The following is a 25,261-nucleotide window of genomic DNA, read 5'->3' as shown; positions in this document are numbered from 1 at the left end:
CTGACGCTGATGGAGCTTCAACCCAAACAATTGGTCAATAAACTCATCCAGAGTGTGTTGCAAATGGCGAGGTATATTGTATCGTTTGTAGTACGGTGGTGCTTCATTTTCTGTCTGAATTCTGTATAAGGTAACAGGCCTTGCAGGCAATGGATTATGAGGAAAAAAGAAATCCTCAAATTCGAACTAAAGCTCCTCCATCAGTGTAATGCAGTCTTAGAGGCATTCTGTAGCTGTTTATGGCTTACACCTTCTGTGCATCAGTCCCCCTCTCCAAAATTTCCACGTTTGCTATCAACATCTTCTTCTGTCAACTTTACTTATTTGGCACCATAACTGTGAATATTTATAGTATTCCGACTCACCTTCTCCCGCATACATACAATACTCCATTTAACCAAACAACTCACTGACTCTAATACATTATCCCACCGAGGGGTCTATTATGCACAACGTATCGGGTGGCTACACGCTCACCCAAAGTGACTTCCTGCTACTACATGTGAATCAAGCTTTTACAGATTTGTATTTGGTTTAATCACATTGCCCGTTACCATGGATGCACCTCAAGACAGATCTACATTGCCAACGACTTTCCATAAGTGGAATGTCTTCCCACTAAGTTTCACCACACATCACTGAATGTCAATCATGGAATGATGTTGATGCAGGTAACATAATCTCCGGATCATCCTGTAACCCTTGCTTACATGAGGCACTACTTCTATGCATTGCTTAAGCCTGACTTCTTCAACCCAGTGGCCTTATACCATTATCCCCCACACATAGCATGGTGGGTTCCATCACCTACAACCCACAAGGCCCTACTGGCTGCTGACAATTGTGTCCATGTGTCTAATAAAATCTTTTATTTCGCTCCCTTCATCGCATCCACCATTGCACATTCCACCTTTGCATAAGTACGTGTTGCATCTAATTTTAATGGGAAAACCTTAAGAAAGACTACGGATTCCCTCTTGCAGTTATCAGCTGCTTGCTTCCCTCCTGTCCACCCCTACTATCATTACCATAATATTGTTGATAAACTATATCACCCCTTTTCCACCATCATTGGTGGCACTGCTGAACATGCCCACAATTGTAAGATTTCAAATTTTGCAGAGAATACACCACACTTACCCATAATACCTATCGACACATCAGAGTCCTCACACTCCATTGCTGATCTCACAGCTGAGTGAAGATCCTTAGGCGCCCCTGTGTGCAGCCCCTCGACATATCTGGTAATAAATCCCATATGAAAGCATCAATGCGTCCTCTGCTTGGCCTCCTGCAGTAAAACTTTATTTACTTCATCACTCTGAGTCAGTTCATATGTTTGTACATTCACTTTATTTATTCTCTCAGCAAAACTTCCTACAAATTCCTCTGCATATTAGTAATAGCGCTCATCTGTTCCCAAATGAATCGCTGTTCTGTTTCTTACACCTCTGCAGAAGCCCCTTTCTGAATTGCTCGACCGTATCTTCATTGTTCAACTCTTATGTGCATCTAACAAAGATTTTTGCATCTCCTGTTAAAAGAAGCTTTGGTACCTGCAATAAATGGTTGTCGGACCAACCACTAATACTCGCTGATGTTATCAGATCTTCCATGAGCATCACGTCCTCAGACGACCGTATTTTCACTCTTCGTTTCGCTACCTCATTAACCAATGTCTGAACTGCCTCCAGCCCAGGAACAACCTGCGTCTCTGACTCCACATTGCAATAACTTTATCCTTCATTGATACACAATACAAATACAAATATTTACCAACTGAAAAAAAGAAACCAGTTCATCTTGTGCCTTATCATCAACCATCTAGACTCTCTACACGGCTTCACAAGATGTCCAAGACGATGACACATGAAACAAGTTACAGATAAAGACTGTGTGGAATGCCCAAGCAGACTACACTGTGAACACCTCACAGGTTTTAAATAATGCCCTTTGCCGCTGCCACGAAATTCTGGCACATCAGCCTGTTTGTCTGGTCTAAGCAAAGTAACCCCCATGTCTTGATGATACTCCTTCTTATATCCCATCCCTGCCACACATATAGAAAGTAACAGTTGCTCCACTCACCCTGCCACGCCATGCTGATTCTGCAGATCGGGGTCCAGGATGTGTGGAGGCCCAGTGAAGGCGACATCAGTACATCTGACACCACTATTTCTGAGCCTGGGATTTGCATGTTGTGAGAGGGCTGGCTGACTGAGGAGTGAGACTGGATGGCAATCCTGTGAGACCCAGGAAAAAGCGGCTGTGTTCATTAACACTTTATTTCCAGCTTATACATTGGTTCTGCGGTGTGGTGGGGAGGCGTTCACGCTCCTGCCCCCCCCCCCCCTCCCGCCCGAGTGGGCTGGTGGTCAGTCAGCAAGAGCAAGTGGCTAGCGTCATCCAGCTGGCAGAAAGACATGTTGGCACCCTGGTTTACTGACGTCTGCATTCGATAACAGGCCCACGGCTATGCTGCATGTGCCACAGTACCGATATCACCGGTGCCTACGAGAATCTTGCAGGCGTTGTCCTTCTACGATGAATTATTGTACCCAAGTGGCCAAGAAGAGTGGCAAGAGATGTGCTCACCGCATTGTCAGAAGGTGGCTGCTGTATCCGGGATGTGACCCACTGGCTAGTCCGTCTGCTGCAGGAGTGGATCACCAGGATGGCTGCTCTGTTGGCCACAAGTGCAGTGTACAGACTTAGTGCAGTAAGCTGCTATCCCGGTGGAAACTCGAACCTGCGACTGTGGCTGGTGGCTCTGTGTCGCCTCTTCGGCTGGCGTGGCTCCTGCGTCCTGGACTGTGATACAAAACCAAGATTTATCTATCTTATCAGATTACAGTGCACTTGTTGTCTCAGTGCGCCGATCCTGGTCATGTACTCAGCAAAACCACTGGAAACATAATGGAGGCATCACCTGTCTTGCAGTGTACATTAGCGCTACACTATTAAATTATACCATTAAAGGCTAGCCTGCCTCACAATGCTATCGCATGGTCATTGTCTTCACCCAAATTTCGACAGACCGCACTCACTGGCCCCTGGCTGCTAATGCAATGTTCCACCGCACTTTCCCATAGATTTTGTTCTAACAAAACTAAATTTACTATAAAATGGTACCTGTTGTAGGGCGTATATGTATGCAATAGGATTTTGTCAAAGGAGTATACTTTGAAAGTTACCGACGTATTTGTGTTCACACTTTTATTAATTAATATTGAGTAAAGCATTGTAACAATATTACAAAAATGCTGAGTCGCAGACAGGTACAACAAAAAGTCTGTCACAAATAAAGCTCTGAGCCACTAAGGCCTTTGTCGACAATAGACGTAGACGCTCACACACACACACACACACACACACACACACACACACACACACACAAACGCGACTGCAGTATCAGGCAACTGAAACTACACTGCCATATTGTTACATTCCATCCTGGATTTTCCATTGCTTGATTTGAGTAAAGCATTGCATTTTATGTGCTACTAGTTGACTGACTCGATGTAATTTGAGCTTCTCTTTCGACTGTGATAACTCAACTGCTAAAACTCTGTTTCTTCAAGTGTCTAAAACAGTGGGGCAGGCTTGGAGAAATTAGCTCATAGAGGATGATACCACCTCCTCTCTGCCCTCCTCTCCACCAAAGCAATAATCTCACCACGAGTGAAAGCCATTTCTGATTTTCTACAAAATTTAGGAGGCCCCTGACACTAAACGTAACTTCTCAAAATGGAACAAACAGCAATAATTTGAGTCACTAGGTGACCAATACAAGCAAAAATATTGGTATGAGAAGTGACGAACAGTTTCAAGTAATTTGATGTCGTATACGCAACTGTCTGTAAAATTACGTCAGAATTAACTTTAAGTACGTGAAAATTTTGGGTATCGTGGTCAAATGGCTTTCAGTCTGAAACATTGGATTCCATGTCAATCGACTTTTTAAATCGATGTTCGGGCGATGTAAAATGAATGGTGACTCAAAGGGAATTATATTGTCCCCTCTAAATGCCCCAGTGTACTCTTACAGATCCGGCAGTACCTCTCAGACCTGGCATCGAACTATCCCAGCTTGGTGACGGTGCAGTCCATAGGCCAGACGTACGAGGGCCGGCCCATCGATATGATCCAGGTGTCGTCTGGAACTGGCGCCAACGGCTCCGCACCAGTGATCCTGGTAGAGGCGGGCATCCATGCCCGCGAGTGGATCGCGCCTGCAGCAGCTCTCTACGTCATCCAGCAGCTGGTCGAGAACGCGACGCAGAGCGCCCTCGCAGACAGCATCGACTGGCACATCATACCGGTGCTCAACCCTGATGGATACGAGTACACCTTCACAACGGTAATGTACCGGTAGGGCCGGTGTAGCTCTCTTGACAGTCATCATGAACATACACTACCTGACAGAAAATTATAGTGAACTACGCAGAATGGGAAGACGAGGTGGAAAGGAACTTCTTCAAATTGATCTAAACTTGTAAATACTTTGACATGTCCTATATCCTTGTAAAAATAGATCTATGGATGATTAAAGCTACTACTATTACAGATTCAGATGGACTGTGGTATTATTTCAGTGATTATAAAATCGATTGAGATTTGCAAAGAAGTTGGGCAGTATGAGCCCACTTATCAGTGAGGAGAGAGGCCGTTGCTTACGGCATGGATGCGTGCCCCGATTCCGTTGGGAAGGGCATCATGAAGCGGTTGTTTGCCCTTCTGGCGCACAACTGTTGTAAGTGGTTACTGGTATCCTGGACACAGGCACTGGGACTGAGCTGATGCCACACATGCTCTACTGAGGGTCTCACTGATCACTAGTGTGCCCCAACATCACATAGCCATACCGTGGGGCCACGTGTCATGTATGAATGAACATTTTTCAGCTTCGAAATGGTATGATGATAATGTCATGTGAGAGAAAGCACGTGAATACGAGACGTGGTGTCACAATTATTTTTGTTTCTACTAATTTTTTCTATTACTTCTTATTATTGTTTGACTGTCACTAAATCTGATTATGACACATCGAAACCCATCTCTTAGTTTATCTAAGGTGCACCACCTTAGATAGGTGATGTGGACAAGTGCGAGGTGGCCCCTATCATTTATACACTGGCGGAAAAATAATTCAGCACCAAGATGGAACTATGTCACATTCACCATACTTGGCACGTGTGTTTTTATATGTGAAAGATGATGTCTATTCACATTTGGCAGCAGTCTCATAAGAGTGCCACTAAGAGGATGCAAAGCTGGTAGGCTAAGAAAGAAACTCAGTAACGGTCATGAACATTAATTACCTTTGAGAGTGGATGCTGTGAGTTAATATTAGTCGAGAATGCCTTTATGGCAACAAAGACGCAGTCATCGACACCTCACTGAGTTTGAACGATGTCGTTTTTTTTGGTCATCAGTCTACTGACTGGTTTGATGCGGCTCGCCACGAATTCCTTTCCTGTGCTAACCTCTTCATCTCAGAGTAGCACTTGCAACCTACGTCCTCAATTATTTGCTTGACATATTCCAATCTCTGTCTTCCTCTACAGTTTTTGCCCTCTACTGCTCCCTCTAGTACCATGGAAGTCATTCCCTCATGTCTTAGCAGATGTCCTATCATCCTGTCCCTTCTCCTTATCAGTGTTTTCCACAAATTCCTTTCCTCTCCGATTCTGCGTAGAACCTCCTCATTCCTTACCTTATCATTCCACCTAATTTTCAACATTCATCTATAGCACCACATCTCAAATGCTTCGATTCTCTTCTGTTCCGGTTTTCCCACAGTCCATGTTTCACTACCATACAATGCTGTACTCCAGACGTACATCCTCAGAAATTTCTTCCTCAAATTAAGGCCGGTATTTGATATTAGTAGACTTCTCTTGGCCAGAAATGCCTTTTTTCCCTTAGCGAGTCTGCTTTTGATGTCCTCCTTGCTCCGTCCGTCATTGGTTATTTTACTGCCTAGGTAGCAGAATTCCTTAACCTCAATGACTTCGTGACCATCAATCCTGATGTTAAGTTTCTCGCTGTTCTCATTTCTACTACTTCTCATCACCTTCGTCTTTCTCCGATTTACTCTCAAACCATACTGTGTACTCATTAGACTGTTCATTCCGTTCAGCAGATCATTTAATTCTTCTTCACTTTCATTCAGGATAGTAATGTCATCAGCGAATCGTATCATTGATATCCTTTTACCTTGTATTTCAATTCCACTCCTGAACCTTTCTTTTATTTCCATCATTGCTTCCTCAATGTACAGATTGAAGAGTAGGGGCGAAAGGCTACAGCCTTGTCTTACACCCTTCTTAATACGACCACTTCGTTCTTGATCGTCCACTCTTAATATTCCCTCTTGGTTGTTGTACATATTGTATATGACCCGTCTCTCCCTATAGCTTACCCCTACTTTTTTCAGAATCTGGAACAGCTTGCACCATTTTATATTGTCGAACGCTTTTTCCAGGTCGACAAATCCTATGAAAGTGTCTTGATTTTACTTTAGCCTTGCTTCCATTATTAGCCGTAATGTCAGAACTGCCTCTCTCGTCCCTTTACTTTTCCTAAAGCCAAACTGATCGTCACCTAGCGCATTCTCCATTTTCTTTTCCATTCTTCTGTATATTATTCTTGTAAGCAGCTTCAATGAATGAGCTGCTAAGCTGATTGTGCGATAATTCTCGCACTTGTCAGCTCTTGCCGTCTTCGGAATTGAGTGGATGACGCTTTTCCGAAAGTCAGATGATATGTCGCCAGAGTCATATATTCTACATACCAACGTGAATAGTCGTTTTGTTGCCACTTCCACCAATGATTTTAGAAAGTCTGATGGGATGTTATCTATCCCTTCTGCCTTATTTGCCCGTAAGTCCTCCAAAGCTATTTTAAATTCCCCTATCTCTTCTAAATCGACTCCTGTTTCTTCTTCTATCACATCCGCCAAATCTTCACCCTCATAGAGGCTTTCAATGTATTCTTTCCACCTATCTGCTCTCTCCTCTGCATTTAACAGTGGAATTCCCGTTGCACTCTTAATGTTACCACCGTTGCTTTTAATGTCACCAAAGGTTGTTTGGACTTTCCTATATGCTGAGTCTGTCCTTCCGACAATCGTATCTTTTTCGATGTCTTCACATTTTTGCTGCAGCCATTTCGTCTTAGCTTCCCTGCACTTCCTATTTATTTCATTCCTCAGCGACTTGTATTTCTGTATTCCTGATTTTCCCGGAACATGTTTGTACTTCCTCCTTTCATCAATCAAATGAAGTATTTCTCCTGTTACCCACGGTTTCTTCGCAGCTACCTTCTTTGAACCTATGTTTTCCTTCCCAACTTCTGTGATGGCCCTTTTTAGAGATGTCAATTCCTCTTCAACTGTACTGCCTACTGCGCTATTCCTTATTGCTGTATCTACAGCATTAGAGAACTTCAAACGTATCTCGTCATTCCTTAGTACTTCCGTATCCCACGTCTTTGCGTATTGCTTCTTCCTGACTAATGTCTTGAACTTCAGCCTACTCTTCATCACTGCTATATTGTGATCTGAGTTTATATCTGCTCCTGGGTACGCCTTACAATCCAGTATCTGATTTCTGAATCTCTGTCTGACCATGATGTAATCTAATTGAAATCTTCCCGTATCTCCCGGCCTTTTCCAAGTATACCTCCTCCTCTTGTGATTCTTGAACAGGGTATTCGCTATTACTAGCTGAAACTTGTTACAGAACTCAATTAGTCTTTCTCCTCTTTCATTCCTTGTCCCAAGCCCATATTCTCCTGTAACCTTTTCTTCTACTCCTTCCCCTACAACTGCATTCCAGTCGCCCATGACAATTAGATTTTGTCCCCCTTTACATACTGCATTACCCTTTCAATATCCTCATACACTTTCTCTATCTGTTCATCTTCAGCTTGCGACGTCGGCATATATACCTGAACTATCGTTGTCGGTGTTGGTCTGCTGTCGATTCTGATTAGAGCAACCCGGTCACTGAACTGTTCACAGTAACACACCCTCTGCCCTACCTTCCTATTCATAAGGAACCCTACACCTGTTATACCATTTTCTGCTGCTGTTGATATTACCCGATACTCATCTGACCAGAAATCCTTGTCTTCCTTCCACTTCACTTCACTGACCTCTACTATATCTAGATTGATCCTTTGAATTTCCCTTTTCAGATTTTCTAGTTTCCCTATCACGTTCAAGCTTCTGACATTCCACGCCCCGACTCGCAGAACGTTATCCTTTCGTTTATTATTTAATATTTTTCTCATGGTAACCTCCCCCTTGGCAGTCCTCTCCCGGAGATCCGAATGGGGGACTATTCCGGAATCTTTTGCCAATGGAGAGATCATCATGACACTTCTTCAATTACAGGCCACGTGTCCTGTGGATACACGTTACGTGGCTTTAATGCAGTGGTTTCCATTGTCTTCTGCATCCTCATGTCGTTGATCGTTGCTGATTCTTCTGCCTTTAGGGGCAATTTCCCACCCCTAGGACACGAGAGTGCCCTGAACCTCTATTCGCTCCTCCGCCCTCTTTGATAAGGCCGTTGGCAGAATGAGGCTGACTTCTTATGCCCGAAGTCTTCGGCCGCCAATGCTGATTATTTATCAAAATTTAGGCAGTGTCGGGGATCGAACCCGGGACCGAAGACGTTTTTGATTATTTATTTTTTATTTATTTTTTTGCTCTCTCATCTTGTTCGTTTTTGTTCGTTGCATGTGCTCGGGGCGGACGTCGTAAGACATCCATTTTGTTCATTGTTGATCGATTGACTCAGTTTTTTTTTATTACAGAGGGCACGTAACCTTCTGACCGAAAACCCCTAGACCACGAGGTCGTATAGGGGTGCAAAAAGCTGGATGTTGCTTCCTCAAACTGCAGAAAGACTTGACAAGAATATCGTCACTTTACATGATTTCTTGCAGTGATGCTCATGAGAATGTACCGTCGAAAGAAGACCGGGCTCCGGACAGCCATGTGGCACTACTGATAAGGAAGTCCATCGTGTTCAGCGTGTGGCTCTGGCCCATCGTACTGCAACTGCAGCAATTATTTGTGCAGTGGCTGGTACCACAGTAAGATAACGAACTGTTACAAGTCGGTTACTGTAAGGACAGCTCTCAGCTGACACCCTTTAGCTTGCATTCCACTGACCACAAACCACCGCCATTTGCGACCTGAGTAATGTCAAGAGAGCCCAGTGGAGGGCATAGTCAGGGACTGTTGTGCTTTCTGACGAAAACTGGTTTTGCATCGGTGTTGGTTACAAGGAGACCAGTTGAGGGCCTACAGTCTACCTGATTGCCTGATACACACCTGGACCTACACCCGAACTTATGGTCTGGGGTGCGATTTCGTACAACAGCAGGAGCACTCTCTTGGTTACACCACGCACTCTGACTGCAAATGTGTATGTCAATCTCGTGATTCGCCCTGTCGTGCTGCCTATCATGAACAGCTTTCCAGGGAGTGTTTTCCAACAGAATACTGGACGCCCACATACCGTTGGTGCAACCCAGCATGCTCTTCAGAGAGTCGACTTATGGCCTTGGCCTACTCGATCACCGGCTCTTCTGCAGTCGAGCGCATATGGGACATCACTGGACGACAACCACATCCAGCATCATCCACAACAAGCATTAACCGTCCCTGTTTTGACCCACCAAGTGCAACAACTATGGAACTCCATCCCACAAACTGACATCGGGCACCTGTACAACACAATGCAACACGTTTGTATGCTTGCATTCAACATTCTGGTGGCCACACCAGCTATTAATAGACGAGCATTTCGTGTTTCAATGGCTTATCTCGCGTTTATGTTCACCTGCGATCTTGCAATGTTAATCACTTAAATATGTTACCTAGACAAATCTATTCCGCAATTTCATTACTATACATTAATTATTTTTTCGTGTTGCGTATTTTTTTTCGCCAGTATATATGAGGTCCACCCATTGTTGCATATCTTTCACGAAACAGAAATAAAAGTGTATCACAGTTAAATATCTGTCGTCAGTAATTATAAGACCAAATTTTATGGTGATCGTGGAACGGTTAATGCTAAGATAATCTTCAGTGAAATATTACCACGGTGAGGCACTAAATGAATGATTGTCCACATCCGTCTTATAGCAGGCACACAGCTCGTTCTACTTACGCCACATTGATGATGGCAGTCATACAGTGAAAATATGGCGAGAAAGAATACTTGGTATTGGTTGCGAAACAACATGGACGCCCCTATTAGTTATTTGAACACCATGAACTTCAGTATTTCTAAGACCAGCACTTAGCGGGAAATAGTTATCTCTCTCATTATCCCCTAATAAACAAGCTGGTCTCTTACGAATATTAATTTCTCTCGACTCTCACAACAGCAACATTAGTTTCAGAAATAAAAATTCAAAGCGACAGCTTCCACCTGAGAGGTCACGATCACCTTGTTCTGGGACTGTGATGGTGTGATTCTAATCGATGTGATGCCAAGAAGCGGTACCGTTAATTCAGAAGCATATGTCAACACACTAACAAAACTCAACACGCGCTTCTGGCGACTTCAGCACCACAGCAAACCAGGAAATGTTTTGCTGCAATGCGTTAACGCTCGGACCCACACAAGTCTGAGGACTGCTGAATACATCGCAAAACAGGGTTGGACAGTGTTACCCCATCCATCCTACATCCCTGAGATAGCCCTCTCGGCCTTCCACTTGTTTGGGCCATTGAAGGATGCCATTCGTGGAAGACATTTTGAGGAAGATGAGGAGGTGATTCACACAGTCTTGCACGGACTCCGCCATCAGGACAAGGATTTGTACCGAGAGGGCATTCAGGCCATTTGTCGTGTCCTGACATAGGTGGGAGAGGGAAAAAGGGGTTGCTGGTCAGTCTACGCTCCCGAGCGGTACAAAGCAGGAGGCAGAAGGACAATTCACAGTGAAGGCATTTGATTGTTTTCTTCTATCTGAGCCAACACTGGTACAGGGGCATTAACTAGAAATGCAGGTGGTGAGACTCGGTAGGGAACTCGTTGTGGAGACTCTTGGACGAACAGGATTTTGAAATAGTTGTTTATTGCAGATAGGACTAACTGATGCAATGGAGGCTACTTCTAGAGTTAGAAAAAGCACGAATAACACTGTTACAATAGAAGCCAGTGGAGGTCCCAGGAGTGACTGCTAACCACAGTAGCAAACACTAGCAGCAGCTTGCGGCAACAACTTAGTAGCAAATCAAAACATAATGAACTCCAAGAGAGAGAGACAGCAGACTTACGCGGAGCTGGACCGAGGCTGGAGTCGACGGACGCGGATTCGGCGCCCGGATCGTCTGACTGAGAACTCTGCCAAAATGCGGAATCTAGGGGTTTTAAAGAGTCGCATGGGAGCACTGTTTTTCCCACTTAAAGCCACCCAGCCAATCCCGTAGGTCTCTTACAGGTGCCTGCCAATCATGGTTTAGTTAGGTCCCCTCTGCTGCTCCTAAGGCGAGGATTTTAATGCAGTTGCACTAACTAAGTCCGTATTTGGTATCAACATTGTCCAGCTGAAAGCTAAGCGTAACTGCTCTGCCAACTCCCCAGAGTAGGGACTGCTAGGTCAACAATTTTTGGCGATTTCGCTCTCTTTCTAACCCTTGTGAGTCTACTGACGTTGCTGTTCTCAAACTGGCTTTATACACTAGTACGTGCCTGTTGGTTACAAAGTTCTACGGTAACAACCTACCACAGCGTCTAGACAACATATGAAGTTACATGTTAATTCCCTGAAGAGTAACTAACGCCCTGGGACCGCGTCTGTGGGCGTCTGCATTTTCACAAGGCTCTCCCCTTACGGTTTACTTCATGTAACAATATATCTCCTAGTTTCGTCTGCTCTCAGCATCGTATCTGCTTCCGCGCCTTGGAACGCCATTCCTTATTTCTCACAGCTTCAAGATAACACTACAGTAGCGAGGAATAACCAATATATTACATCTTGATTCGCGCTGGTGGAAGGCTGTACAACGGGATAGTGTGTGTAGATTAAACACCATTCTTTCGTGTGTGTAATTCTCATTATGTTCAATAAAGATTGTTGAAGAAAACAAATGCGGTGCATTAGTTTCTGAGCAAACTTCGTAAAATATTTCCCCTCCAAAATAAGATCTACAAGAAATGGAGACAAGTCACAGGCTGGATATATTAACACAATCCCTCATGCGTTAACCTGAACTGAAATCGTATCAAGCACGTTTTCTCCTTATTGTCTTTCTAGTCTGCGACCATGAGGATCGCTGGCGACAGTGGTTGATCAATGTATTTACACACGGTGCCTGCTTGTCCGTGCAAAAGAATTCAAAAGCTTGTAATATCAGTTGTACACGTCACACACATGTATTCTCAACTTAACCTAGTACACGTCGGAATGTCTCAAGTTAAGGCACCACACGCACAAATCTAATGCAGAAGACAAAGGGCCATGGTGTAATCAAGCGGTCTACCCAATTTAATTAACTAAATCAACGGAAAATAGGACTTCTTCTAGTCTGAAACAACAGATATTACCTGAAAAGGAATGGGAAGTGCGTACTTCAAGCTAAGTATATCGCGTACAGTACCCTTGTGGTGGTTGTAATTTAAGGAGAACATACAGAAGTGGACCATCAGCTTACAAGAGCTTAACATGGCGATACCAAAGAGCAAATCTCTCTTAGTGGAAGCTCCTCGTGCCTACTTTGCTACCCAGGAAAGAAAAATTATGTTGGCAGTAGCTTGAGATTGAACATGCAGTATCTACACTCATGCTCATAAATTAAGGATCATTGCAGAATGTGGTGCCACACAATGCGGCACTACACAAAACAGGTGGTAATAGCATAGGCACATAGGGAACACACACGACACAGATCTGTAAGTCAACGGTATTGATGATAAGTTGAGAAAACCGTCCTGACACACATGTGCTTCAAAACGCCACTGTTTCCTGTGCATGTGCCCCGACATCAATATGGGATATGATAACCATGCACACGTACACAGGCCGCACAACGGGTTGGCGTACTCTGGATCAGGTGGTCGAGCATCTGCTGTGGTAAAGCCTCCCACTCTCGCATCAGAGCTCCTGAAGTGTTCTAGGTGTTTGAAGACGTGCAGCGATGTGTCGACCGAGAACATCCCAGACGTGCTGGATAGGGTTTAGGTCTGGATAACAGGCAGGCAACTCCTTTCGCCTGATATGTTCTGTTTCAAGATACTCCTCCATGATGGCAGCTCGGTGGGTCCGTCCGTTATCCTCCAACAGGAGGAAGGTGGGCCCACTGCACCCCTGAAAAGGCAGACATACTGGTGCAAAATGACGTCCCAATACACCTGACCTGTAACAGTTCCTGTGTCAGAGACATGCAGAGGTGTACGTGCACTAATCATAATCCCAACCTACACCATCAAACCACGACCCCCATACAGGTCCCTTTCAAGGACATTAAGGGGTTGGTATCTGGTTCCTGGTTCACGCCAGATGGAAACCCGGCGAGAATCACTGTTCAGACTATACCTCGACTCATCCTTGAACATAACCTGGGACCACAGTTCCAATGACCATGGCGTTTACAAATGTGACACTATACATGTGATGTGTTACGACAGCAAAAGGAACCTGTGACCACTGGAGGCAGTGCCACAAGTTCCTCCAAAAAATCGTAACACAACACACACACAAATGTCATACTAACTAATATAAATCCACCCGATGATGGAGGTTTAAACCTTTGAAACGCGTCGTGGAAATAAATAAAACGGTGACGGGTAACAGTAAACTTGTTGTTTCATTTAATGTTGCTATATCGTGGGATGCTAACAGGGGTTGGAGGCTGCTTAGGAACTGATGAGCCGGCCATTGTGGCTGAGAGGTTCTAGGCGCTTCAGTCCAGAACTGCACTGCTGCTATGGTCACAGGTTCGAATCCTGCCTCAGGTATGGATGGCTATGATATCCTTAGGGTAGTTAGGTTTAAGTAGTTCTAAGTGTAAGAGACTGATGACTTCAGATGTTAAGTCCCATGGTGCTTACAGCCATTTGAGCCATTTGGAACTGATGACCAAGTACCCACAGATTACTTGGAATTACATTTATGTGATATATATTCCGAGGACATTATAGAAGTATATGGTCCGGATCTTCTCTTTCTTCACAAACTTAGGTTGAGCTGATAGAAGTATTTTTAGAACTTCCGGTGATTAAATTTCACATATGCTATAATCGTCGTGAAGCTCCTTGATTTTTGTGCCTTATTACGCCGTGGTGCTCTTGGGGGGATGGATGAGTGTGTAATACTGCCTTTCATTTTAAAAGTTCTCTACCATTCTTCTTGCCAGTCCGATGACAACCTCCTTCTAAGCACGGGTGTCATACCTGTGAGATGGAGTTTATCATATTTAATAGCTACATGCAGAGCTGCTGGCTTTGCTAGGACATCCACTTGTTCATTTCCAGGTATCTGAGAGTGGCCTCTCATACAAACAATCATGATGTTGCGACAGTTCCTCTGCACCTGACACACAACATCAATAATTGCTGCATCTATGGATTTGGTACAACTATTACAATGGTTTCTAAACAGTTGTAGAGCTGACATACAGCAGAGATTTTGGCTATTGTGTATGCTGTGGTCGTCTGTGCGAACAGCAGGACTCCCAAATTGACAGTCAACTGAGCTATCATAAGAGTGGAGTTTGGACCCAACTTTTATAGGCTTCGTCGTTGGTTTCAGTCCACACAAGAGGCACTACCTGCACCGTCACTAGACTTGGACCCATATGTATACACGTCGCAAGCATCTTGATAATGAAACAGGAATTCCATTGTGAAATTTAAAATTTTCCCCGCGAATTAAATGTCGGGACTGCAGCCGGTAGTCGTAAGCTTCACTCTACGATTTTTCAAATGGATACCCGCCAGTCATCTTCAGGTGAGCCATCGAAGACTGACGAAGACGTTTTTTTGTTTCTTTTTTCCTTTACTGTACTTCAGTTCCCCATCTGGGGCGGGCTGGCTGCAGCATATGCGCTGCTCTTCGCCAAAAGACAATAATAACACAACAGAAGACGTTTAAAGTTACAAAGGAAAAAGTATGGCCGACAAAAATATAAAAAAGGGGAAACATAATAGAAGAGTACAGACAAAAAGGGGGCGCCTGTAAAATGGAGATAAAAACCCTAAAAAAGTATAGTGCAGAAAAAACCTCACCCTGGGACGATTAAAAGAACAGAAGGCGAAGTATGGCTGCAGCACAAAAGCATCAATGGACGGCGTAGCACATAACGATCACTGACAGTACAAGCACAGTACAGTACAAGTCCAGCACACAATTAAAATCACAGCTCTTGACGCACAGGAGAAACAGCACTAAATACAACACTGACGTAGCATACTGATGACGATGAGCAAAACACAGGATCTGCCAGGGGCATGGAGATGAGGGAGAAGGGTAGAAGGGAGTCAGAGGGGGTAGAGGGGGAGAGACGGGCGGGGGCGCGTCGAAGAGGGCTGAGGAGGGAAGGACGTGGGAGGGTCACAGTTGAAGAGGGGATGCTGGGACTCAGGAGGGGAAAAGAGGAAAATCCGCTCTGCGAAGAGGAGGGGAGAGGAAAAGCGGGCTCTGCGGAGGGGAGGGAACAAGGCCAGGTTACAGTTGGAAGGAAGGGTAGATGCCACAGCGAAGTTCAACATTCGGGAGGGGGAGACGAAGGCGTTCTCTGTTCTGCCTTACGTAGTGCGCTGAGAGTACTGCCGCGCATGCGCCAGTCACGGTGACACGAGGACCACACCGCCCGGCGGCAGCGCCCTCGCTCGTGGGACTGCAGGGATCAGCTGTCATCGGAGTATTCTGGCGTTTCCGCCTGGAGAAAATCTCGGAGATGACTAGATTCCGTCCATTATCCAGCTGGTAGCCTCTGTCACGGTTCATTAGATTTTCCGCGATGCGTATTACAACGGATTGTTTTATAAAGGAGTCCCAAGAAGATGTTGCCATACTCCATTGAATGTCCGTTGGAGATACAATATTCCGCAACTGCAGACTTTCTGGATTGCAGAAGGTGAGAGCAACGTTTATGTCCTCTGCGGCGTTCTTCTTCTGTGCATGCTCTTCGTCGTATATAGGTCATGAGACACTTGCAAGGTATTTTGTACATTCCCGCCTCCCGCAATAGCAAGCTATCCCGCACTGATCCCAGCAGGTCCGAAATCTTAGATGGTGGGGGGAAAATCACGTTTACCTGAATGTTATTAAGGACTCTTGTTATTTTAATAGAAATATTTTCAACGAAGGGAAGAAAAGCAAGGTACTTTTTGACGCACTGTCTTCTTTGTCCACTAACCAGTTCTTGGATTTAGCTGAGAATGGCCTGTTATCTTTCCGGTCCGAGGGACCATTGCCTCTGAACAGCGTCCATAAATGATCAAGCGTTTCAAGTAAACTACCTGCAGTAGATGGGCCCTGTGTATAACGGTTTTAAGTACACTCACAGTTTGGGATGGGTAATGGCAACTTAAAGAGTGCAAGTCAGTATGAGTAAACTTACGATAAACAGAATGTCCCAGAGAGCCCCAACTCTCCCATCTAACCAAAACATCCAGGAATGATACAAATTGTAATTCTAATATTGCTAACAAAACACAGCTCCACCTTCTAATGTAAGGTTGAAAAAATTATAATGTTAAATGGGTTCAAATCTCTTTTGACTGTTGCTATATTTCCCCTTCTACAACATTGTATTTAAATTTTAAACCAAACTTATCTGAAACGAAGCCAGAATTCCGTTAGTACAACAAAGCGTCCCATATCTCTCAATTCAATCACAACTTTTACTAAAGTACCCTTCATTTAAATTATAATTCTTCAATTAATTTAAGTGATGAAGAACATTCATAAAATTACACTGAAGAGCCAACGAAACTGGTACACCTGCCTAATATCAAGTAGGACTCCCGCGAGCACTTAGAAATGCCGCAAAACGACGTGGCATGGGCTGGACTAATGTCTGAAATAGTGCTGGAGGGAACTGACACAATGAATTCTGCAGGGATATTCATAACTCCGTAAGAGTACGAGAGGGCGGAGATCTCTTCTGGAAAGTACGTTGCAAGGCATCCCAGATATGCTCAATAATATTCGTATCTGGGGAGACTGATGGCCAGATGAAGTGTTTAAATTCAGAGGAGTGTCCCTGGAGCCACTCTATAGCAATTATGGACGTGTGGGGTATTGCATTCTCTTGCTGGAATTGCCCAAGTTCGTCGTAATGCACAATGGGCATAAATTGATGCAGGTGATCAGACAGCATGCTTACATACGTGTGACCTATCAGAGGCGTATCTAGACGTACCAGGGGTCTCATATCACTCCAACCGTACACGCCCCACACCACTGCAGAGCCTCCACCAGCGTGAACAGTTCCCTGGTGACATGCAAGGTCTCTGAATTCTTGACGTTGTCTCCATACCCGCAAACGTCCATCCGCTCCATACAATTTGAAACGAGACTCGTCCGACAGGGCAACATGCTTCCAGTGATCAACCGTCCAGTGTCGGTGTTGACGGGCCCAGGCGAGGCGTAAAGCTTTGTATAGTGCAGTCACCAAGTGTACACGAGTGGGCCATCGGCTCCGAAAGCCCATATCGCTGATTTCTTGTTGAATCCAGAATGATATTTTCACTCTGCAGCGGAGTGTGCGCTGATATGAAACTTCCTGGCAGATTAAAACTGTGTGCCCGACCGAGACTCGAACTCGGGACCTTTGCCTTTCGCGGGCAAGTGCTCTACCAACTGAGCTACCGAAGCACGACTCACGCCCGATACTCACAGCTTTACTTCTGCCAGTACCTCGTCTCCTACCTTCCAAACTTTACAGAAGCTCTTCTGCGAACCTTGCAGAACTAGCACTCCTGAAAGAAAGGATATTGCGGAGACATGGCTTAGCCACAGCCTGGGGGATGTTTCCAGAATGATATTTTCACTCTGCAGCGGAGTGTGCGCTGATATGAAACTTCCTGGCAGATTAAAACTGTGTGCCCGACCGAGACTCGAACTCGGGACCTTCCATGCTGACACTTTTTGATGGCCCAGCATTGAAATCTGCAGCAATCTGCGGAAGGATTGTACTTCTGTCACAGTGGACGATTGTCTTCAGTCGTCGTTCGTCCTATTCTTGCAGGATCTTTTACCGTCCACGGCGACGTCAGAGATTTGATGTTTTACCGCATTCCTGATAGCACGGTGCACTCGTGAAATGGTCGCACTCGAAAATGCCAAATTCATCGCTACCTCGGATATGTTCTGTCCCATCGCTCGTGCGCCGGCTATAACCCCACATTCAAACTCTGTTAAATCTTGACAACCTGCCATTGTAGCAGCAGTAACCGATCTAATAACTGTGTCAGACACATGTTGTCTTCAGAATGAAATTTTCACTCTGCAGCGGAGTGTGCGCTGATATGAAACTTCCTGGCAGATTACAACTGTGTGCCCGACCGAGATTCGAACTCGGGACCTTTGCTTTTCGCGGGCAAGTGCTCTTTCGACTCAGCTACCAAGCACACCTCGCGATCCATCCTTACTGCCTTAATTCCGAAGCACTTACCCGCGAAAGGCAAAGATGCCGAGTTCGAGCCTCGTCCGGCACACAGTTTTAAACTGTCAGGAAGTTTCGTTTGTTGTCTTATGTAGGCACTGCCGACCGCAGCGCCATATTCTGCCTGTTTACATATCTCCGTATTTTAATACGTATGCCTATACCAGTTTCTTCTGCGTTTCAGTGTATTTGCTTACTCTATCCATGTCATACAAAATGAGAGTATTGATTGGACATTAGACAGGTCTATCAACTAAACAACCATTCTTTTACATGAAAGACAAACCTCTTAGATGATTAGTTACTCACAGAAATGTTTGCCGTGATTGAAATTTGTCACTGATTTTCTTGAATAACATTAAATTTGTGTATATACACCTGTAAGTTCCATTGAACTATATTTGATATCCATAGTACAAATCTTCGTTTTTCTTCTCTTTCCATGACATTAAAGACAGAACTGAAGTAGGGATGGGCGACAGCCGATAATACTATCGAAATATCGATAGTTTAAATTTATCTAAGACCTTGTTGACTGGTTATGGTGCATATCCCTAGATCGTCGAATGACTGAAAATGAATTTTTTTTCAGTTTCTTTATACGGCAGTTAGGTGGTGTGTAACTTCATTTATGATGTGGGGGAGGGGGGCGGGTGTCCAAACCCCACTGATATCCCCCTTTAACTACTCGTATGTACGTGTCTCCTCGAATCCTGTGTAGCATGGATCCCATAAAGCACCGTAATACTCTGGCAGAGAACAAACAAGAGTAGTGTAGGCAGGCTTTTTAGTAGATCTGTCGCATCTCCCAAGCGTTCTATTGATAAAAGGCATTCTTTGGTTTGCCTTCGTCACAACGTTATCAATGTGATTTTTCCAGTTTAAGTTGTTCGTAACACTAGGTATTTAGTCGAACTGACAGTCTTACATTTGTGTGAATTATCCTGTAAGAGAAATTCATCGGATTTCCATTTTACTCTAGTAGATGACCTCACACTTTTATTGAGAGTCAACTACCATGTCTTGTACTATACATATGTCGTGTCTAAGTCATTTTGCAAATTTGTTTTGATCATCAGGTGACTCTACTAGACGGTAAATGAAGCGTAATCTGCAAACAAGTTCAGAGGGCTGCTCATGTTGTCTCCTAAGCAGTCTATGTACATTAAGAACAGCAGAGGGCCTATAGCAATTCCTTGGGGATCGCCGGAAATCACTTCTGTTTCACTCGATATTTTTCCGTCTATTATTACGTACTGCGGCCTTTCTGACAGAAAATCACCAATCCAATTGAACAACTGGACGGTACTCCATAGGCATGCAAAATGATTAGAAGTCCCTTGTGAGCAACGTTGTCAAAGCCTTCTGGAAATCTAAAAATATGGAATCAATTTTGGGCACTGTCGATAACACCTTCGAAGTAATTCATAATGTTCGAACACATTATATGTTTCAAAACCCTACTCCTAATCGAAGTTAGTAATAGGAGTCTGTAATTCAGCGGATTACTCCTATTTCCTTTCGTGAGTATTGGTGAGACTTGTACAACTTTCCAGTCTTCTGATACGGATCGTTCGTCGAGCGAGCGGTTTCATATGACTGCTAAGTATGGGGATATTCCATTACCATGCTCCGAAAGTAATCTTTTTGGTATGTTATCTGGACCGGAAAACATCTTTATTTAGTGATGCGATGAGAATATCTGCTTTTAAGCTACTCTTGTTGGCAGTTGTTCCCGGTTCGAAATCTGGAATATTTTCTTCGTCTTCTTTGGTGAAAGAATTTCGGAAAAATTTGTTTATTAACCCCACTTTAGTGATGCTGTCATCGATAATACTACCATTCCTCTACTTTACTCTCTCTCGCTTTTCTGTCAGATTTCGATGTAGAGTTACGTTGTGGAAGCTGTTCAAAGCATCTCGCATTTCAGTCCATACTAAGTTCAGAGCTTCAGTAAAACATCGCCAGTCTTGAAGATTTTGTGTTGTTTTAAATTTGACATGTTGCTTTCGTTTCTTATGCAACAGTCTTCTGACCAGTTTTGGTTACATACGGGATAATCAGAGAACAACGAAAAATATTGTAACGATGGCAGTGTATTTTGAAGACGTGCTCAATATCAATTCAGACCACGTATCAAGAGATTTACAAGCGCAGGAGGAGGTTATAGACGCAAGAGAAGAGAAAAGGGAAGAAGCAAGGAGACCAGCAATGCAAGAGGGGCAATTGGTAGTATTTAAATTGAAGTTATTGAATATTAGATCTGCCTGTTAATGCAAAATACTGTTTTTCATACGACCCAAACATGTTTCAGCGTCTCTATACCATCTTCAGTGGCTTTTCTTCATTCTGATTTGTGAAATGTGAAAATAATTTTATTTCTATTTCTCTTTACTGTAATTTTACATTATATGGTGATGCGGAATTATTTGAACTTCGTTATGTACTGACAGCTTGTCACCTGAAACCAAATTATGTTAGTGTCAATTCTGTTGGTGTCAAGATATTTCGATCACATATTTGCTGTTAACCATAACATATCGAAAGAAAAAGGATCTGACAAAACAAAACGTAACTAACAAGAAATATTTTTTTGCCAAATAGCCTGGCATAAGAAAGTTACACTTAAACATAAGGTGATGTGTTAATTTGCTAACCGAATACACATTAACGTCATTTGTTGCCTGGTGATAAGCTACCAGTACATGATAATGTACAAATGGTGCTACGTAATTAATTAAGGTAATGAAAAAAATAAACAAAAACTGCTCGAAGCTTAATTTTTTGTACAATAGTTATCATTTTAAAAAAATGTTCATATTTCACAGATCTGAATAAATAAACCCACTGAAACATGTTTGGATCACATGAAAAAACAGTTTTCGTAACAGTGGGACTTTGCATGCAATAATTTTAACAGAGGACACGGAAAATGCGAGGAAAGCAAATCCAAATGAATATAAACTGAAAAAGAAGCTTCATTTGGTGACGGTGGGATAGTGTCACAAATTATAAAATCTGGCGCTCAACCTCTAATTAGTGAAATACATGACATATGGATAAATGAAATCATGCTAAGGGACTAGAAAACTGGAATAATATGCCCATTCTGGAAATAGCATTATACCTTCGTAAAGTGAAAGTATTCAGCACTGAGATACATGTAAATGATTTTGAAGACTGTGAGACTAGAGAGATAATTTATCACCCCGACACGAAGATGGTGCTGATACAAATGGCAGTTTTGTTTTGGTTCATTGGTATAGGTGCCGTAATAAAACAACGAAAGTGTCCAATGGCTCGGAGAAACATTTTTGTTTGTAAGTTTCGTTCTTATGAGTGGGTGCAAAACTGTGCCACGATAAAATTCTTTGCTAAAATTTCAACGATAATTCTCCCAAATCTGGGAATAGTTTATCAGGAGACTGAACATTCATTTTCAACTGATGAGAAGTGGGGTGCTGTGTTCAAGTGTAATTGTTCTTTTTGTGAACATGGTCAAGGTGTGAACAATGTAACTGTGCATGAAAATTCAGTATCTGCAGTAGACACAGATATATACATCCCACCATTTTAGGTATCCAGAGAGCAAAGACAAACAATGAGTACTATACAGGGTGCTAGGGTATACACACAGATATTTTCCTTTGTGGTACCTTAATATGAACACATATCAGTGTGCTTGTTGCTTTTTTCTCTACATCGAGTACTCTTCCCACAAACACGCCTCAAACTTTTTGACCTGATGTTTTTCGCACGGTTGCAGCTGCACCACAAAATGAATTACCGCCTTCAGTGTTGACTAGCCGTTTTGCGTCCATACGTCAACCCTTCAACACTTGACATGCTGCCCATGGGAGAATAAGTATTAATGGTTTTCTCTAGCCACACGTACTTGGAGATACCAACCAACCTAAAATCATACGATTTGCAGTTGCAACAATCTCTAGTCTGCAAATGACATTAATTCAGATGTAATGTTGTTCAATACACAGTCCTCAGTCACCAATAGAATTATCTGCACTTATGTCGGTTACATCCTGTGTGCACACAATCTAATGATCCCTGTTCGACATAAGTTGTGAAGCACATCCTAAATGTAGTCCAGAATGCAAGCACACAACAGTCGTCAACAGTCTCACACAAGTCATAAACAGTCAGTCTGCCCAATATGGGGTCTACAGTCACTGTCTTTAGTGTAAAAGCAGAATCAAGTTTTAAAAGAAATTCTTTCGGGAACCAACCTCCTCTAGCATCTACTGGGAGGAGAAAAATTGCGTCTTGCCAGGTAAAATAAATGCATAAATAAATAAATAAATAAAATAGTAAAGGCAGCTGTGGCTCAAACAGGTAAAAAGACAAAGTGTAGTAGGAACCCTTGGATAACACAACAGATATTGAATTTAACTGATGTTGTTGTTGTTGTGGTCTTCAGTGCTGAAACTGGTTTAATGCAGCTCTCCATGCTACTCTATCCTGTGCAAGCTTTTTCATCTCCCAGTACCTACTGCAACCTACATCCTTCTGAATCTGCTTGGTGTATTCATCTCTTGGTCTCCCTCTACGATTTTTACCCTCCACGCTGCCCTCCAATACTAAATTGGTGATCCCTTGATGCCTCAGAACATGTCCTACCAACCGATCCCTTCTTCTGGTCAAGTTGTGCCACAAACTTCTCTTCTCCCCAATCCTATTCAATACTTCCTCATTAGTTATGTGATCTACCCATCTAATCTTCAGCATTCTTCTATAGCACCACATTTCGAAAGCTTCTATTCTCTTCTTGTCCAAACTATTTATCGTCCATGTTTCACTTCCATACATGGCTACACTCCATACGAATACTTTCAGAAATGACTTCCTGACACTTAAATCAATACTGGATGTTAACAAATTTCTCTTCTTCAGGAACGCTTTCCTTGCCATTGCCAGCCTACATTTCATATCCTCTCTACTTCGACCATCATCAGTTATTTTGCTCCCCATTTTATTTTGCTTCAGTACTGATACTCAGTACTGAAGTAAAATTTATCACTTATCTAATATTTGGTGTCTCCCATTACTGTTTTCTAGCTTTCATTTACTCTTGTTCTGCATTCTGTGCACAGTACATTATTCATTGTATTTAGATGATCGCGTAATACTTCTTCAGTTTGAGAAAAAGGCAGCATCAGGAAATCTCATCACTGACATATTTCACCCTGAATTTTGACCTCACACTTGAACCTCTCTTTTATTTCCGTCATTGCCTCTTCGACATACAAACTGAGCAGGAGGGGTCTTTCCCCCATACGCACTTATTAATCCGAGGACTTCTCTCCTCATTTTCCATTTATGTTGTGCCCTCACGGTTAGAATTTCAAACATCTAGCAGCAGTTTATACTTTACACTTGTTCTACATCGACAAACTCTATGAAATTGTCTTTTTTTCTGAACTCTTGCCTCCATTGGTCAGCGAAACGTCAAAAATGTCTCACTGGTGCCTTAATCTTTCCCAGAGTCAAACAACTCCCTTCTGATAACCATTTCGTTTTTTATTGTTTCACATTATTTCTGCTGCCATTTCTCTTTATATTCCCCACATTTAGTATTAATTTCGTTCCTCAGTTACGTACGCTGCTGTAATCAATCATTTTACTAAAAACGTTTGCATTGTCTTGATTCGTCGATCAATTGAAGTATATCATCTATTAATCCTAATTGTATCTATATTTGTCCATCCCTCTCTGACTGCTCTTTTTATCTACAACCTCAGAGAATTTCAGACCCACATCATCGTCCCACAGTACCTCACTAACCATCCTCATCACACAATGAACCTTCGCGAAGACTGTCTTAAACTTCAGCCTACTCTTCATGATCTACATCTACATTTATACTCCGCAAGCCACCCAACGGTGTGTGGCGGAGGGCACTTTACGTGCCACTGTCATTACCTCCCTTTCCTGTTCCAGTCGCGTATGATTCGCGGGAAGACCGACTGCCGGAAAGCCTCCGTGCGCGCTCGAATCTCTCTAATTTTACATTCGTGATCTCCTCGGGAGGTATAGGTAGGGGAAAGCAATATATTCGGTACCTCATCCAGAAACGCATCCTCTCGAAACCTGGACAGCAAGCTACACCGTGATGCACAGCGCCCCTCTTGCAGAGCCTGCCACTTGAGTTTGCTAAACATCTCCGTAACGCTATCACGCTTACCAAATAACCCTGTGACGAAACACGCTGCTCTTCTTTCGACCTTCTCTATCTCCTCCGTCAAGCCGATCTGGTACGGATCCCACACTGATGAGCAATACTCAAGTATAGGTCGAAAGAGTGGTTTGTAAGCCACCTCCTTTGTTGATGGACTACATTTTCTAAGGACTCTCCCAATGAATCTCAACCTGCTACCCGCCTTACCAACTAATAAGTTTATATGATCATTCCACCTCAAATCGTTCCGCACGCATACTCCCAGATATTTTACAGAAGTAAATGCTACCAGTATTTGTTCCGCTATCACATAATCATACAATAAAGGATCCTTCTTTCTATGTATTCGCAATACATTACATTTGTCTATGTTAAGGGTCAGTTGCCACTCCCTGCACCAAATGCCTATCCGCTGCAGATCT

General features: G+C 43.4%; 1 protein-coding gene across 1 annotated transcript in view; it reads left to right on the top strand.

The window, feature by feature from the left end:
* The window catches only part of LOC124613298 (carboxypeptidase B-like), a 171,617-nt gene that overhangs the window by 69,368 nt on the left and 76,988 nt on the right, over nucleotides 1–25,261 (top strand). The window contains exon 2 of the mRNA XM_047141994.1: nucleotides 4,049–4,360. Coding sequence (XP_046997950.1) covers nucleotides 4,049–4,360 — 312 coding nt within the window. The remainder of the gene's footprint in view (nucleotides 1–4,048; nucleotides 4,361–25,261) is intronic.

The sequence above is a fragment of the Schistocerca americana genome, chromosome 4, assembly GCF_021461395.2.
Source record: "Schistocerca americana isolate TAMUIC-IGC-003095 chromosome 4, iqSchAmer2.1, whole genome shotgun sequence".
Taxonomy (NCBI): Eukaryota; Metazoa; Arthropoda; class Insecta; order Orthoptera; family Acrididae; genus Schistocerca; species Schistocerca americana.
This window is presented reverse-complemented; position numbering and strand designations above follow the sequence as displayed.